Source organism: Ranitomeya imitator, chromosome 3 (genome assembly GCF_032444005.1).
Source record: "Ranitomeya imitator isolate aRanImi1 chromosome 3, aRanImi1.pri, whole genome shotgun sequence".
NCBI classification, from domain to species: domain Eukaryota; kingdom Metazoa; phylum Chordata; class Amphibia; order Anura; family Dendrobatidae; genus Ranitomeya; species Ranitomeya imitator.
Genome location: NC_091284.1, coordinates 101,660,966 through 101,676,452, shown reverse-complemented (window position 1 = coordinate 101,676,452; position 15,487 = coordinate 101,660,966). Strand labels below are relative to the sequence as shown.

General features: G+C 42.8%; 1 protein-coding gene across 1 annotated transcript in view; it reads left to right on the top strand.

Annotated features, from left to right (window-relative positions):
* FOXN1 (forkhead box N1) overlaps positions 1-15,487 on the top strand; it is a 97,088-nt gene that overhangs the window by 60,691 nt on the left and 20,910 nt on the right. The window contains exons 4-5 of the mRNA XM_069761237.1: positions 2,390-2,839; positions 5,637-5,762. Of these exons, the coding sequence (XP_069617338.1) occupies positions 2,390-2,839; positions 5,637-5,762 (576 nt within the window). The remainder of the gene's footprint in view (positions 1-2,389; positions 2,840-5,636; positions 5,763-15,487) is intronic.

The following is a 15,487-nucleotide window of genomic DNA, read 5'->3' as shown; positions in this document are numbered from 1 at the left end:
ATCTATAGGTGTGACATAGATCTCATAGTAACATAGTAACATAGTAACATAGTAACATAGTTAGTAAGGCCGAAAAAAGACATTTGTCCATCCAGTTCAGCCTATATTCCATTATAATAAATACCCAGATCTACGTCCTTCTACAGAACCTAATAATTGTATGATACAATATTGTTCTGCTCCAGGAAGACATCCAGGCCTCTCTTGAACCCCTCGACTGAGTTCGCCATCACCACCTCCTCAGGCAAGCAATTCCAGATTCTCACTGCCCTAACAGTAAAGAATCCTCTTCTATGTTGGTGGAAAAACCTTCTCTCCTCCAGACGCAAAGAATGCCCCCTTGTGCCCGTCACCTTCCTTGGTATAAACAGATCCTCAGCGAGATATTTGTATTGTCCCCTTATATACTTATACATGGTTATTAGATCGCCCCTCAGTCGTCTTTTTTCTAGACTAAATAATCCTAATTTCGCTAATCTATCTGGGTATTGTAGTTCTCCCATCCCCTTTATTAATTTTGTTGCCCTCCTTTGTACTCTCTCTAGTTCCATTATATCCTTCCTGAGCACCAGTGCCCAAAACTGGACACAGTACTCCATGTGCGGTCTAACTAGGGATTTGTACAGAGGCAGTATAATGCTCTCATCATGTGTATCCAGACCTCTTTTAATGCACCCCATGATCCTGTTTGCCTTGGCAGCTGCTGCCTGGCACTGGCTGCTCCAGGTAAGTTTATCATTAACTAGGATCCCCAAGTCCTTCTCCCTGTCAGATTTACCCAGTGGTTTCCCGTTCAGTGTGTAATGGTGATATTGATTCCCTCTTCCCATGTGTATAACCTTACATTTATCATTGTTAAACCTCATCTGCCACCTTTCAGCCCAAGTTTCCAACTTATCCAGATCCATCTGTAGCAGAATACTATCTTCTCTTGTATTAACTGCTTTACATAGTTTTGTATCATCTGCAAATATCGATATTTTACTGTGTAAACCTTCTACCAGATCATTAATGAATATGTTGAAGAGAACAGGTCCCAATACTGACCCCTGCGGTACCCCACTGGTCACAGCGACCCAGTTAGAGACTATACCATTTATAACCACCCTCTGCTTTCTATCACTAAGCCAGTTACTAACCCATTTACACACATTTTCCCCCAGACCAAGCATTCTCATTTTGTGTACCAACCTCTTGTGCGGCACGGTATCAAACGCTTTGGAAAAATCGAGATATACCACGTCCAATGACTCACCGTGGTCCAGCCTATAGCTTACCTCTTCATAAAAACTGATTAGATTGGTTTGACAGGAGCGATTTCTCATAAACCCATGCTGATATGGAGTTAAACAGTTATTCTCATTGAGATAATCCAGAATAACATCCCTCAGAAACCCTTCAAATATTTTACCAACAATAGAGGTTAGACTTACTGGCCTATAATTTCCAGGTTCACTTTTAGAGCCCTTTTTGAATATTGGCACCACATTTGCTATGCGCCAGTCCTGCGGAACAGACCCTGTCGCTATAGAGTCACTAAAAATAAGAAATAATGGTTTATCTATTACATTACTTAGTTCTCTTAGTACTCGTCGGTGTATGCCATCCGGACCCGGAGATTTATCTATTTTAATCTTATTTAGCTGGTTTCGCACCTCTTCTTGGGTTAGATTGGTGACCCTTAATATAGGGTATATAGCATCTGCCTCCAGAGCTGGTTTTAAAGTCTGCTCTCCTGATTTACATATTTCACACTGGTAATGTCTCCTTTCATTTAAAACAAGCTTTGGAGGCAGATTGACATGCAAATCAGTGCCCGGCCCATTATTATTATTATTATTATTTATTTATATAGCACCATTGATTCCATGGTGCTGTACATGAGAAGGGGTTACATACAAGTTACAAATATCACATACAGTAAACAAACTAACAATGACGGACTGATACAGAGGGGCGAGGACCCTGCCCTTGCGGGCTTACATTCTACAGGATAGATCTTAACAGCTAATTTACAGTAGATATTAAGAAAAAATGTAAATTTCACTTTAATAAAAAAAAAAATAGATTATAACTGTCATGATTTTACTTTATTCAACTTTCAATGCCCTGCGTGCACATTTAGATGGCTTAGGAGAGTTCATCCTACTGACCGATGCCCTTTAAAAATGCCCTACAAATTTACTGATGTAGAATCTCAATAGTTCTCTACATAACTGGATGGTGCTACCTCCGACATAGGTACGGTAACACACTGAGGCTTTCTGCTTCTTTATATCCACTATGATTTATGTCATCACATGGGGTATTCATTGCAGCCAATGAGTTTTCACATGGAAATTAGCCATAAAACTACTAAAAAAAAGTCTTGTCTTTTTGATCATTTTAGGACAGTTATGGTGGAAACACACATGATTCTGACAGCCAGACTGAAAGAAAAAGCTCAGATTCATCCATGAGCCCTGACCTTTCCCTGTCACCCCAGGACCACATTTCTATGAGATTTTCAGGAAAAGTCTCTCCAAGAGATGAATACAGGAGGTACAGCTGTGATGACCCAACAGAAATCACTTTTGGTAAATTCATCAAGGAGAAAAACCACTTTCATCCCTACAAGAGGCAATTCAGCGATGTTTTTCCAGATACTCTCCACTCTATGTCTCTTGGGGAGAAACCTTTCAAAAGCATGGATGGAATAGACAGCTTTGAAAACGTCTGTGGTTCCACCTGTCCAGAAGACAATGAATCATTTGCCACACATATTCCTGACATAGACGCGCAAACATGGTGTAATTCTATACAGTATAGCACCAGCCATGATGAAGGCTCCCAGATGATGGTAAGCTTATTAGATTATGTTAATGAAATGTATCATAAAAACTAGCTAGTGACCTTTCAGACAAAATATAAAATTTGCCTTCACAATACTAATTCATAGACACTTGTTTACGATCCCCACTACTGTTCCAAAGTGACTTAAAGAGGTTGTCCACTACTTTTACATTGTTGGCCTATCCTTACGATAGGTCATGAATCTTTTATTTGCCGGGGTCCAACACTCGGCACCCCACGGCGATCAGCTGTTATCGGTGTTGGCTTCGGCCGCTGACTGGAAGCACTCACTTGCTGAGCTGCTCCATCTACTTGTAGTGACTACCGCAGATTTCTGCACGTCCGCCTCCTATTGATTTGAATAGGAGACGAATGTGCAGTACCCTGTGGCAGCCACTACAAGTAGACGGAGCAGCTCGGTAAGTAACTACTTCTGGCCGGCATCCACCACCGATAACATCTGAGCGGCAGGGAAAATGGGTGTCGGACCCTGGCCAGACATTGATGACCAATCCTAAGGATAGGCCAACAATGTAACAGTAGTGGACAACCTCTTTAAGTCACTTTCCGTATGACTAAAGTGGCCACTGTTGTTGCATGGAGAGTTGCATGCTTTATAATTCCACAGGTGGAATCAGCACAGACGACATTACTGCTGCGTTCATCCTTGGTGTACAAACAGTGGAGGAGTGGAGAGGCAAGGTTCAGACAGCATCCTCCATTCGACTTTCCATCGTACTCTCCATTTGACGGCAGCAGCCATTGTGAATACAGAAAAAAAATTCTCACTTTTTCCCTCTTGAAATAAATAGAGTGGCTTGTACAGACTCCCTAGTCTGTCTTCCTTTTTTATAACATCCATGGAGGGGGGAACCACACCCTGAAATTGGTTCTCCTGCCAAAGCACTGTCGGTTCACATGAATCCTTCTCAATTTGACATGTATAGGGATTTTTTTTTTTGCTACGCAAGTGGTTGCTTAGCTTTTTTATATCAAAAGTAATTGCACACTAAGTAATAAAGTATAAAGTAGATAGAAAACATTTAAAAATGACTTTTACCAATTCTTGAACGGTAATCAACTGTGCTCCTCACTACCACGTCTGGCCATATTACTGCTATGGGTAATAGGAATGACAGTTTCGTGGCTATGAGGCCGTTACAGAAAATCTGTCACCAGGTCAGGATTGACCATTTTTTGCTTTTATTTTATTCCTGTTGGTCCTCTGGGTAATCCATTTTTATTTGTTAAAATGTATTAAATTCCTGGTAGTGAAGGTGGTGGTAGTGGAGGGGCCACCATTCTCCAAGTTATATTAGACCCCAGATGAGTAAGTTATAAGAAGCTTAAATTGTCATAGAATCAATCCGCCTCTACATCTAACAATAATTGACTTTGGACCTCTGAGATGCAGAGAATACACATGCTCCAGTTATGGGTAGAACATATATTACTTGGCTTCTGGGATATGGGTTACTTCTACGGCAAGTTGGTGATTTGATAACCTGTCCTGTCTTGTGCTGTCACATAATCTGACATTTCTTCTCTACGCCTTTATTATTTTTCAAGGTGGTTCTCGCTAAATATGGCTTAGAATAAACTAGTAAGTGCCTTTCAACCACTGACTTGGGACTTTGCTGTTAGATAGAAGGCGATTCTGCTCTCAGAATCTTTCGGGGCAAGTATGAAGGGCTTCTTTGCTGCTTTGTGTTTCTGGCATGCTCTTCTCCCATTCCTAACCTGTCTGCATTTCATTGCTACTTTGCATGTGTCATAGCGCTGCATTCTCACTATGTGTAGTATCTCAATAAACAAATGCTCATGTATGTATAGTGCAGTCCGATTTTTTTCCATGGACTCATTAACTTGCCGAGTGCAATCCGAATATTGGATGTAAATCGTGCATGCTGCAATTTTTTTTTCCCCGGACAGACAGACTCTGTTCAAGGAAAAAAAAATCGGACATCTGTACGGCCCAATAGACTAACATTGGCCCGAGTGCAATACAATGTTTTATTTGGTTGCACTTTGACCGAAAATACGATCATATTCACAAGCCCTAAATTAGGCCAATTCTTCTCACATCATCCTATTGGAAAGCACTGAGTCATTCTACAAGCGCAAAGAGCTATATTTTAATGCATTTTTGTGAAATAATGGCAATCTTGCCTTGCGCAGTCGTGTACTATGGAGGACAGAGAATGAACTTCAGCCAGCATGCAGCCAGCGGGTAAGGAAAGGGTGAATCAAACACTTGAAAACCCCTCCAAATTCAGGTGACAGAGTCCCTTTCAGGATCAACAAACCCCAATATTCAAAAAAACGGCAAAAGTAAATAAACTTAATTTCTGAATATCTTCTTAAGGTGTCATGCACACAGAAGTATTAGGGATGCACAAGATCGTAGTATTTTATGGGATCATGCCGTAACCTCTATATGGGTCCGTAAGAAAAAAAAATGGGGCATTGTCCATTGTACAAAGCGTTGCCTTTGGTGCCTCCGTGTGCTGCGGAATAATGCTGTGTGCTGGAGGCCTAAGAAGGATATGTATTAAAAAAAAACTGCATGATAATTGTACTTTTTTCATGTATTAATTGATATATTGATCCTATCTGTGCTGTCTGCATTGTATACTGTTCATAGCATGCTCATATTAGCATTAAGAGTCCAGATTGGCGCAGTCCATCCAGTCATGTTGTTGGTGCAGCCATTAATATTGCAAACTTAAAAAGAAAAAGCCTTGAAATAAATGAATGAATAAATGAATGAAACTAAAGCTGTAAATGTGTCATTCCCTTTGTAGCTGGGATCAGAAGTAAAGCTTAAGCCGCAATCTTTGCTTATGAGACAGCAAGAGAAAGAACAAAGGATGTACTGGTCCCAGTCCCCAACACAGCAGATCTACTGTGCCCCACAAACATTTCCTCAGGTACGTCACACATGTAAATTTATCTGACTTTTAGGTTTACTAAAAGCATGTGTTGCTAAAGTACAAAACCAAAGATTGGCACAAACATGCTTCACAATTAAGGAAAAAATATATATACGGTATTTCAAATTATTGATTGTGTGAATGAGCAAACAGATAATTCATAGAAGAGCAAAGAAAAGGGTTAAAGTCTTCCTGACACTTAAAGGGGTTGTCTGAACCAAACAGATGGCCTCTGCTGGCGAAATGTAACATTACATGACGACCATTCAGGTGGATTGCCATCCCTTTAATACAAGGACAGCTTAAGTCTGCAAGAACAGAGAAACCTCTGCGATAGCTCATTTTCTTCTGCATGAAAAACGGACACATTTCCATATCGCTGTCTTAAAGGCGTACTCTCAAGTTTGAAAGTTATCCCTTATCTGTGGGATAGGATATCATTTCCTGAACACTGAGATCTCCACCGATACTGAGATTTTGACTGGAGCCGTGGTAGATCCTCCATACTACAGCGCTCTATTCATTCTTTTCTGACTGTCGAAGACCAGCCGAGCGCCAAGAGCGTAGTTATAATAGGGGCAGGGGCTGGAATTGCACCAGGGCTCTGGAGACTAGAGGGGTCCCAAAGGTCACTTTAGCTCATTAGAAAAGACAATTACTATTAAAAATAGGTGATAGTTGGGGGCACTGGTGGGTATTTTGTATTGGGGCCCACAAGCTTCAAGTTACACCACTGCCAAGTGCAGCACTCCATTATCTCCAATGACTCCATTAAGAATGAGTGGAGCAGCGGTATGCCAGATCCACCAATGCTTCATTTACACAAGGCTCTTCAGAGTTCCAAGTCTCGGGAATGGTGGAGGTCCCAAAAGTGAAACACCCAGCATTCAGGAAATTATCTCCTATTCTTGCAAACTTGAGAATACCTGTTTAAATTCTCTCATCACTGTGACTTACATAAAATACACCATTAGGGGTTCAGGTAAAAGAAAACAGTCAAGTCTGCAAAATTCAGACGTGATTGGCTTCATGTGCGGCTCTGTGTTCGGACAGCCTCAAATTGAATACTCTGTTATAAAACACGATCGTCTGAACAAGCTCTTATTAATAAATTGTCCCAAAACTATACACTCTCTACATACATCTAAAAACAGATTAATAATCATCCGGGGAGGAGGAATAAAGAATAGTTTGTTTTCCAATACAAACTGCAGCTGAGGGAGATGTGTTTTACAAAAGGGGAAGACCTTTTTTAAGTCTTAAAATGGTTATCCAGCTATAAGTCTGCATTTACTCTATGTGACTGCAGACTTGTGAATCCTCGCACTGTGCACTGTGAGGATTCTCTGTGCCGGAACCACAGGTATGCCATTTGCTTACGTATGGCTACATTCCGACTAGACGTATCTGGCCTCGCTCAATGCAAGAGTCTAGTCGGCATGTGAATACATGTATACAAATCACATACTCGCAGTCACGCAGTCATCATGTAAGCATAGTCGGTGTGTGGTGGGAAAGCTCCTGAAACATATGCTGAACAAAGCCTGGTCACCATTCATGTGACATACAGTTAGGTCCATATATATTTGGACAGACAACATTTTTCTAATTTTGGTTATAGACATTGCCACAGTGAATTTTAAACAAAACAATTCAGATGCAGTTGAAGTTCAGACTTTCAGCTTTCGTTTGAGGATATCCACATTAAAATTGGATGAAGGGTTTAGGAGTTTCAGCTCCTTAACATGTGCCACCCTGTTTTTAAAGGGACCAAAAGTAATTGGACAGATTCAATATTTTTAAATAAAATGTTCATTTTTAGTACTTGGTTGAAAACCCTTTGTTGGCAATGACTGCCCGAAGTCTTGAACTCATGGACATCACCAGACGCTGTGTTTCTTCCTTTTTGATGCTCTGCCAGGCCTTCACTGCGGTGGTTTTCAGTTGCTGTTTGTTTGTGGGCCTTTCTGTCTGAAGTTTAGACTTTAACAAGTGAAATGCATGCCCAATTGGGTTGAGATCAGGTGACTGACTTGGCCATTCAAGAATATTCCACTTCTTTGCTTTAATAAACTCCTGGGTGCTTTGGCTTTATATTTTGGGTCATTGTCCATCTGTAGTATGAAGCGACGACCAATCAGTTTGGCTGCCTTTGGCTGGATCTGAGCACAGTATGGCTCTAAAAACCTCAGAATTCACTCGGCTGCTTCTGTCCTGTGTCACATCATCAATAAACACTAGTGACCCAGTGCCACTGGCAGCCATGCATGCCCAAGCCATCACACTGCCTCCGCCGTGATTTACAGATGATGTGGTATGCTATGGATCATGAGCTGTACCACGCCTTCTCCATACTTTTCTCTATTCATCATTCTGGTAGAGGTTGATCTTGGTTTCATCTGTCCAAAGAATGTTCTTCCAGAACTGTGCTGGCTTTTTTAGATGTTTTTTTTTAGCAAAGTCCAGTCTAGCCTTTTTATTCTTGATGCTTATGAGTGGCTTGCACCGTGCAGTGAACCCTCTGTATTTACTTTCATGCAGTCTTCTCTTTATGGTAGATTTGGATATTGCTACGCCGACCTCCTGGAGAGTGTTGGTCACTTGGTTGGCTGTTGTGAAGGGGTTTCTCTTCACCATGGAGATTATTCTGCGATCATCCACCACTGTTTTCTTCCGTGGGCTCCCAGGTCTTTTTGCATTGATGAGTTCACCAGTGCTTTCTTTCTTTCTCAGGATGTGCCAAACTGTAGATTTTGCCACTCCTAATATTGTAGCAATTTCTCGGATGGGTTTTTTCTGTTTTCGCAGCTTAAGGATGGCTTATTTCACCTGTATGCATAGCTCCTTTGACCGCATGTTTACTTCACAGCAAAACCTTCCAAATGCAAGCACCACAGCTCAAAACAACTCCAGGCCTTTTATCTGCTTAGTTGAGTGACATAACGAAGGGATTGCCCACACCTGTCCATGAAACAGCCTTGGAGTCAATTGTCCAATTACTTTTGGTCCCTTTAAAAACAGGGTGGCACATGTTAAGGAGCTGAAAGTCCTAAACCCTTCATCCAATATTAATGTGGATACCCTCAAATGAAAGCTGAAGGTCTGAACTTCAACTGCATCTGAATTGTTTTGATTAAAATTCATTGTGGTAATGTCTATAACCAAAATTAAAAAAATGTTGTCTCTGTCCAAATATATATGGACCTAACTGTATAATGGGTGGCTTACTGGCCTCGATCAGGGTGGTATGCATCAATATATCTTCAGCCTTACCATCAAGGGTGGACATATCATTGGTGCAACCTGTGAAGCCACACAGGGGCCCAAAAGTAAGGGGGCCACTACCACCTCCAAAACATGGTGAATTGTGCATTATGATAAACTATTCGACTGCAAAGGGTCCATATACTGTTCTTGCCTCGGAGCCCTCTGCTGCCTGTGACTGCCAGTGCCTACCATACAGGAAAGCAGTTATAATAACCATAATAAAATGTTCACTTTCTTAACACTGTGTGAAATGAATAACGCATGCCACAGTGGGCTACAAAGTGGCACAGATCGGAGCCTTCCATTTGAGGTGCGTGTCGGAGAATACTCCCAATATATAACTCCGTGAAGTTCTGAGAAAATCTTGTCAGAGCCTAAATGGTTAGTAGAACAATATACATTAATTTAGATATCAAAGTAAAGGAGTCATTAATCTCGGAGTAGTTAATAAAATGTAGTCAATGTGGCATCTTCAGAAGTCAGGACATCCTTGTTGGGTGAGGCTTCATAATAATGTATTCCTTCGGTAAGCCGCGTACATTCTAATCACTTCTTATTTATATAAGATTTCTCCCAGCCCACCGGCTGTCATCCTGTTCCAGGTACCAGGCTCAGCCTTGTAGGTGTCCTAAAGTAAGAATTGCTAAAATCATATTTCATAATTGTGAAAAAGTGGAGGAGCCACCTCCCTGCCTACTGTCAGGTGCCAGCTTTACAACAGCACGTTGGCATAACTCAACGTAGAAACTGTAGCAAACAAGAAAGTGCCCGAGGCCGGAGCAGAACATGGACGCGCTGTAACCTGCACAGCTCTTATACATCTAATATCGATCCACCTGTAGACTGGCAGCCTGACAAGCTGTCACTAGTGCATCCCCCAGTCTTACAACCCTAGGGAACATTTCTAGAATATTGTGCTAGGCTACCACGTTGCAAGGTGTACATTGTGCAACCTCAGGTACTTGGAAGCTGTCTGCTGTGAACACGGATATTTAACATTTAGGGAAAAACAAGTACAAAACTGAGATTACTGGGGTGTTTTTCTGTGAACAGTTTTTACCACTCAATGTCAAGTAAGATAATATAATGTCTCAGGAAAAAAATCCACTGAGTGCAGCAAAATAGAAAAAGAAAAATCTGTCATATTCTGGTTATAGATGGACTAGATCTACTAGTATCTAATTATTCTCTGCACGGTTGTGATCCAACTTGCAAACAGTAACATAGAATTTTTTTAAAAAAAGCATACACCTTTGGGGGCATTTTTATGTAAAGGGACTGCCCAGTGCTTTTTCTAATGATTGTCTATCCTAAGGGCAGGTGCAGACGACCACCGATTCTCTCTTCTGGGAGAATCAGGACGATTATGCAAATCATACTATGATCAAACTCTGACCATACCTGAAATTTTTGTACAATTTTTGCTATACTTTTAACTGGACATGTGACTTTTTGTACAAAAAAAAAGACACAAAGTTTAAAGGCAAAAATGAAGTATTTTTGATTTTGTACAAAATTCATGAATGGCGTTTTTATGCCAAATTGTTCCATTTCGATGAATTTGGTATAAAAAAAAGTAAATGAATACTTCAAGACAAAAAAATGTGACTCAAAAGGGGTTTTCTGGGACTTTGCTTATTTTCTGTAAGGAGCTAAGAGCTTACAGTCAGGTATTTGCAAGCTACATGCCTGTACTGCCCGGCGCCGATCTCTGTCTGCTCAAGTGGTCACGGATCGCTCCTGCCGGTGATTTTGTAGCTTCCAATGACGTTGACAGAGCAGCTTTTTTTCACTCTGCTGTGTTGATCCGGCATCTATGCCGTGGGGCGATGGGGCATAAATGCTGATGTCATGTTTGAATGATAGCCAGCTCCGCACTACCTAACTGCGGGGAGTCAGCGGTCAATCAGCATGATATCGGCAGTGACTGTTGTGAATTCTGTGGCAGAGCTCCCTCCTGTGGTCACAAGTGGTACTTCGGCTGATTCTCTCTGTGAGCTTCTGTTGGTGGAGGGAAGTGGTACTGCGGCTTCTGAGTTTCCTCCCTCAGGTGATCTGGTGAGGTCGTTAGGTGCTTCTCTACTTAACTCCACCTAATGCTTTGATCCTGGCTTCCTGTCAATGTTCCAGTGTTGGACTTGCTTTTCCCTGGATCATTCCTGTGGCCTGCTGCTCTGCATAGCTAAGTTCTTCTTTGCTATTTGTTTGCTATTTTTTCTGTCCAGCTTGTCTAATGTTTTGCTGGAAGCTCTGGGACGCAAAGGGTGTACCTCCATGCCGTTAGTTCGGTACGGAGGGTCTTTTTGCCCCCTTTGCGTGGTTTTCTTTAGGGTTTTGTGTAGACCGCAAAGTTACCTTTTCTATCCTCGATCTGTTAAGAAAGTCGGGCCTCACTTTGCTGAATCTATTTCATCTCTACGTTTGTCTTTTCATCTTAACTCACAGTCATTATCTGTGGGGGGCTGCCTTTTCCTTTGGGGTATTTCTCTGAGGCAAGGTAGGCTTATTTTCTATCTTCAGGCTAGTTAGTTTCTCAGGCTGTGCCGAGTTGCATAGGCAGAGTTAGGCGCAATCCACTGCTGCCTCTAGTGTTGTTTGGAGAGGATTAGGGATTGCGGTCTGCAGAGTTCCCACGTCTCAGAGCTCGTTCTATGATTTTGGGTTATTGTCAGATCACTGTATGTGCTCTGACCGCTATGTCCATTGTAGTACTGAATTGCCTTTCATAACAGTACAGGAAGCCAAAAGTACTAATGATTCTCAATAGAGGGAAAAAAGAAGTTCTGAGACCATTTTTTTTTCTTTGCACTGTGTTTTGCCTTTTTTTTCCCCTAGACATTTGGGTGGTTCAGTACACAGGTGTGGCGATGGACATTAGAAGTCTGTCTTCATTTGTGGATCAGCTCTCGGCAAGAGTACAAAAGATTCAAGACACTATTGATCAGAAAGCTATGTTGGAACCAAGAATTCCTATTCCTGATTTGTTTTTTGGAGATAGAACTAAGTTTCTGAGTTTCAAAAATAATTGTAAATTATTTCTGGCCTTGAAACCTCGCTCCTCTGGTGATCCAGTTCAACAGGTTTTGATTGTTATTTCTTTTTTGCGCGGCGACCCTCAGGACTGGGCATTTTCTCTTGCGCCAGGAGATCCTGCATTGAGTAATATCGATGCGTTTTTCCTGGCGCTCGGATTGCTGTACGATGAACCTAATTCAGTGGATCAGGCAGAGAAAAATTTGCTGGCTCTTTGTCAGGGTCAGGATGAGATAGAGGTATATTGTCAGAAATTTAGAAAGTGGTCCGTGCTCACTCAATGGAATGAATCTGCGCTGGCAGCTATGTTCAGAAAGAGTCTCTCTGAAGCCCTTAAGGATGTCATGGTGGGATTTCCTATGCCTGCTGGTTTGAATGAGTCTATGTCTTTGGCCATTCAGATCGGTCGACGCTTGCGTGAGCGTAAATCTGTGCACCCTTTGGCGGTATTACCTGAGCTTAAACCTGAGCCTATGCAGTGCGATAGGACTTTGACCAGAGTTAAACGGCAAGAACACAGACGTCTGAATGGGCTGTGTTTCTACTGTGGTGATTCCACTCATGCTATCTCTGATTGTCCTAAGCGCACTAAGCGGTTCGCTAGGTCTGCCACCATTGGTACGGTACAGTCAAAATTTCTTCTGTCCGTTACCTTGATCTGCTCTTTGTCATCGTATTCTGTCATGGCATTTGTGGATTCAGGCGCTGCCCTGAATTTGATGGACTTGGAGTATGCTAAGCGTTGTGGGTTTCTCTTAGAGCCCTTGCAGTGTCCTATTCCATTGAGAGGAATTGATGCCATGCCTTTGGCCAAGAATAAGCCTCAATACTGGACCCAGATGACCATGTGCATGGCTCCTGCACATCAGGAGGTTATTCGCTTTCTGGTGTTGCATAATCTGCATGATGTGGTCGTGTTGGGGTTGCCATGGCTACAAGCCCATAATCCAGTATTAGATTGGAAATCCATGTCGGTGTCCAGCTGGGGTTGTCAGGGGGTACATGGTGATGTTCCATTTCTGTCAATTTCGTCATCCACCCCTTCTGAGGTTCCAGAGTTCTTGTCTGATTACCGGGATGTATTTGATGAGCCCAAGTCCGATGCCCTACCTCCGCATAGGGATTGTGATTGTGCTATCAATTTGATTCCTGGTAGTAAATTCCCAAAAGGTCGACTGTTTAATTTATCCGTGCCTGAGCACGCCGCTATGCGCAGTTATGTGAAGGAGTCCCTGGAGAAGGGGCATATTCGCCCGTCATCGTCACCATTAGGAGCAGGGATCTTTTTTGTAGCCAAGAAGGATGGTTCGCTGAGACCTTGTATAGATTACCGCCTTCTAAATAAGATCACGGTTAAATTTCAGTACCCCTTGCCATTGTTATCTGATTTGTTTGCTCGGATTAAGGGGGCTAGTTGGTTCACCAAGATAGATCTTCGTGGTGCGTATAATCTGGTGCGAATCAGGCGAGGAGATGAATGGAAAACTGCATTTAATACGCCCGAGGGTCATTTTGAGTATCTAGTGATGCCATTCGGACTTGCCAATGCTCCATCAGTGTTTCAGTCCTTTATGCATGACATCTTCCGAGAGTACCTGGATAAATTCCTGATTGTGTACTTGGATGACATTTTGATCTTCTTGGATGATTGGGAGTCTCATGTGAAGCAGGTCAGAACAGTTTTTCAGGTCCTGCGTGCTAATTCTTTGTTTGTGAAGGGATCAAAGTGTCTCTTTGGTGTGCAGAAGGTTTCATTTTTGGGGTTCATCTTTTCCCCTTCTACTATCGAGATGGATCCTGTTAAGGTCCAAGCCATCCATGATTGGACTCAGCCGACATCTCTGAAAAGTCTGCAAAAGTTCCTGGGCTTTGCTAATTTTTATCGCCGCTTCATCTGCAATTTTTCTAGTATTGCCAAACCATTGACCGATTTGACCAAGAAGGGTGCTGATTTGGTCAATTGGTCTTCTGCTGCTGTGGAAGCTTTTCAAGACTTGAAGCGTCGTTTTTCTTCTGCCCCTGTGTTGTGTCAACCAGATGTTTCTCTTCCGTTCCAGGTCGAGGTTGATGCTTCTGAGATTGGAGCAGGGGCTGTTTTGTCGCAGAGAGGTTCTGATTGCTCAGTGATGAAACCATGCGCTTTTTTTTCCAGGACGTTTTCGCCTGCTGAGCGAAATTATGATGTGGGCAACCGAGAGTTGCTGGCCATGAAGTGGGCATTCGAGGAGTGGCGTCATTGGCTTGAGGGAGCTAAGCATCGCGTGGTGGTATTGACTGATCATAAGAACTTGACTTATCTTGAGTCTGCTAAGCGGTTGAATCCTAGACAGGCTCGTTGTTTGCTGTTTTTGCCCGTTTTGACTTTGTGATTTCGTACCTTCCGGGCTCTAAAAATGTGAAGGCGGATGCTCTGTCTAGGAGTTTTGTGCCCGACTCTCCGGGTTTGTCTGAGTCGGCGGGTATCCTCAAGGAAGGAGTAATTGTGTCTGCCATCTCCCCTGATTTACGGCGGGTGCTGCAAAAATTTCAGGCTAATAAACCTGATCGTTGTCCAGCGGAGAGACTGTTTGTTCCTGATAGGTGGACCAATAAAGTTATCTCTGAGGTTCATTGTTCGGTGTTGGCTGGTCATCCTGGAATCTTTGGTACCAGAGAGTTGGTGGCTAGATCCTTTTGGTGGCCGTCTCTGTCGCGGGATGTGCGTGTTATTGTGCAGTCCTGTGGGATTTGTGCTCGGGCTAAGCCCTGCTGTTCTCGTGCCAGTGGGTTGCTTTTGCCCTTGCCGGTCCCGAAGAGGCCTTGGACACATATCTCTATGGATTTTATTTCTGATCTTCCCGTTTCTCAAAAGATGTCAGTCATTTGGGTGGTCTGTGATCGCTTTTCTAAGATGGTCCATCTGGTACCCTTGTCTAAATTGCCTTCCTCCTCTGATTTGGTGCCATTGTTCTTCCAGCATGTGGTTCGTTTACATGGCATTCCAGAGAATATCGTTTCTGACAGAGGTTCCCAGTTTGTTTCAAGGTTTTGGCGAGCCTTTTGTGGTAGGATGGGCATTGACTTGTCTTTTTCCTCGGCTGTCCATCCTCAGACTAATGGCCAGACCGAACGAACCAATCAGACCTTGGAAACATATCTGAGATGCTTTGCTTCTGCCGATCAGGATGACTGGGTGTCCTTTTTGCCTTTGGCTGAGTTCGCCCTTAATAATCGGGCCAGCTCGGCTACCTTGGTTTCGCCATTTTTCTGCAATTCTGGGTTCCATCCTCGTTTCTCTTCAGGACAGGTTGAGTCTTCGGACTGTCCTGGTGTGGATACTGTGGTGGACAGGTTGCAGCAGATTTGGACTCATGTAGTGGACAATTTGACCTTGTCCCAGGAGAAGGCTCAACGTTTCGCTAATCGCAGACGCCGTGTGGGTC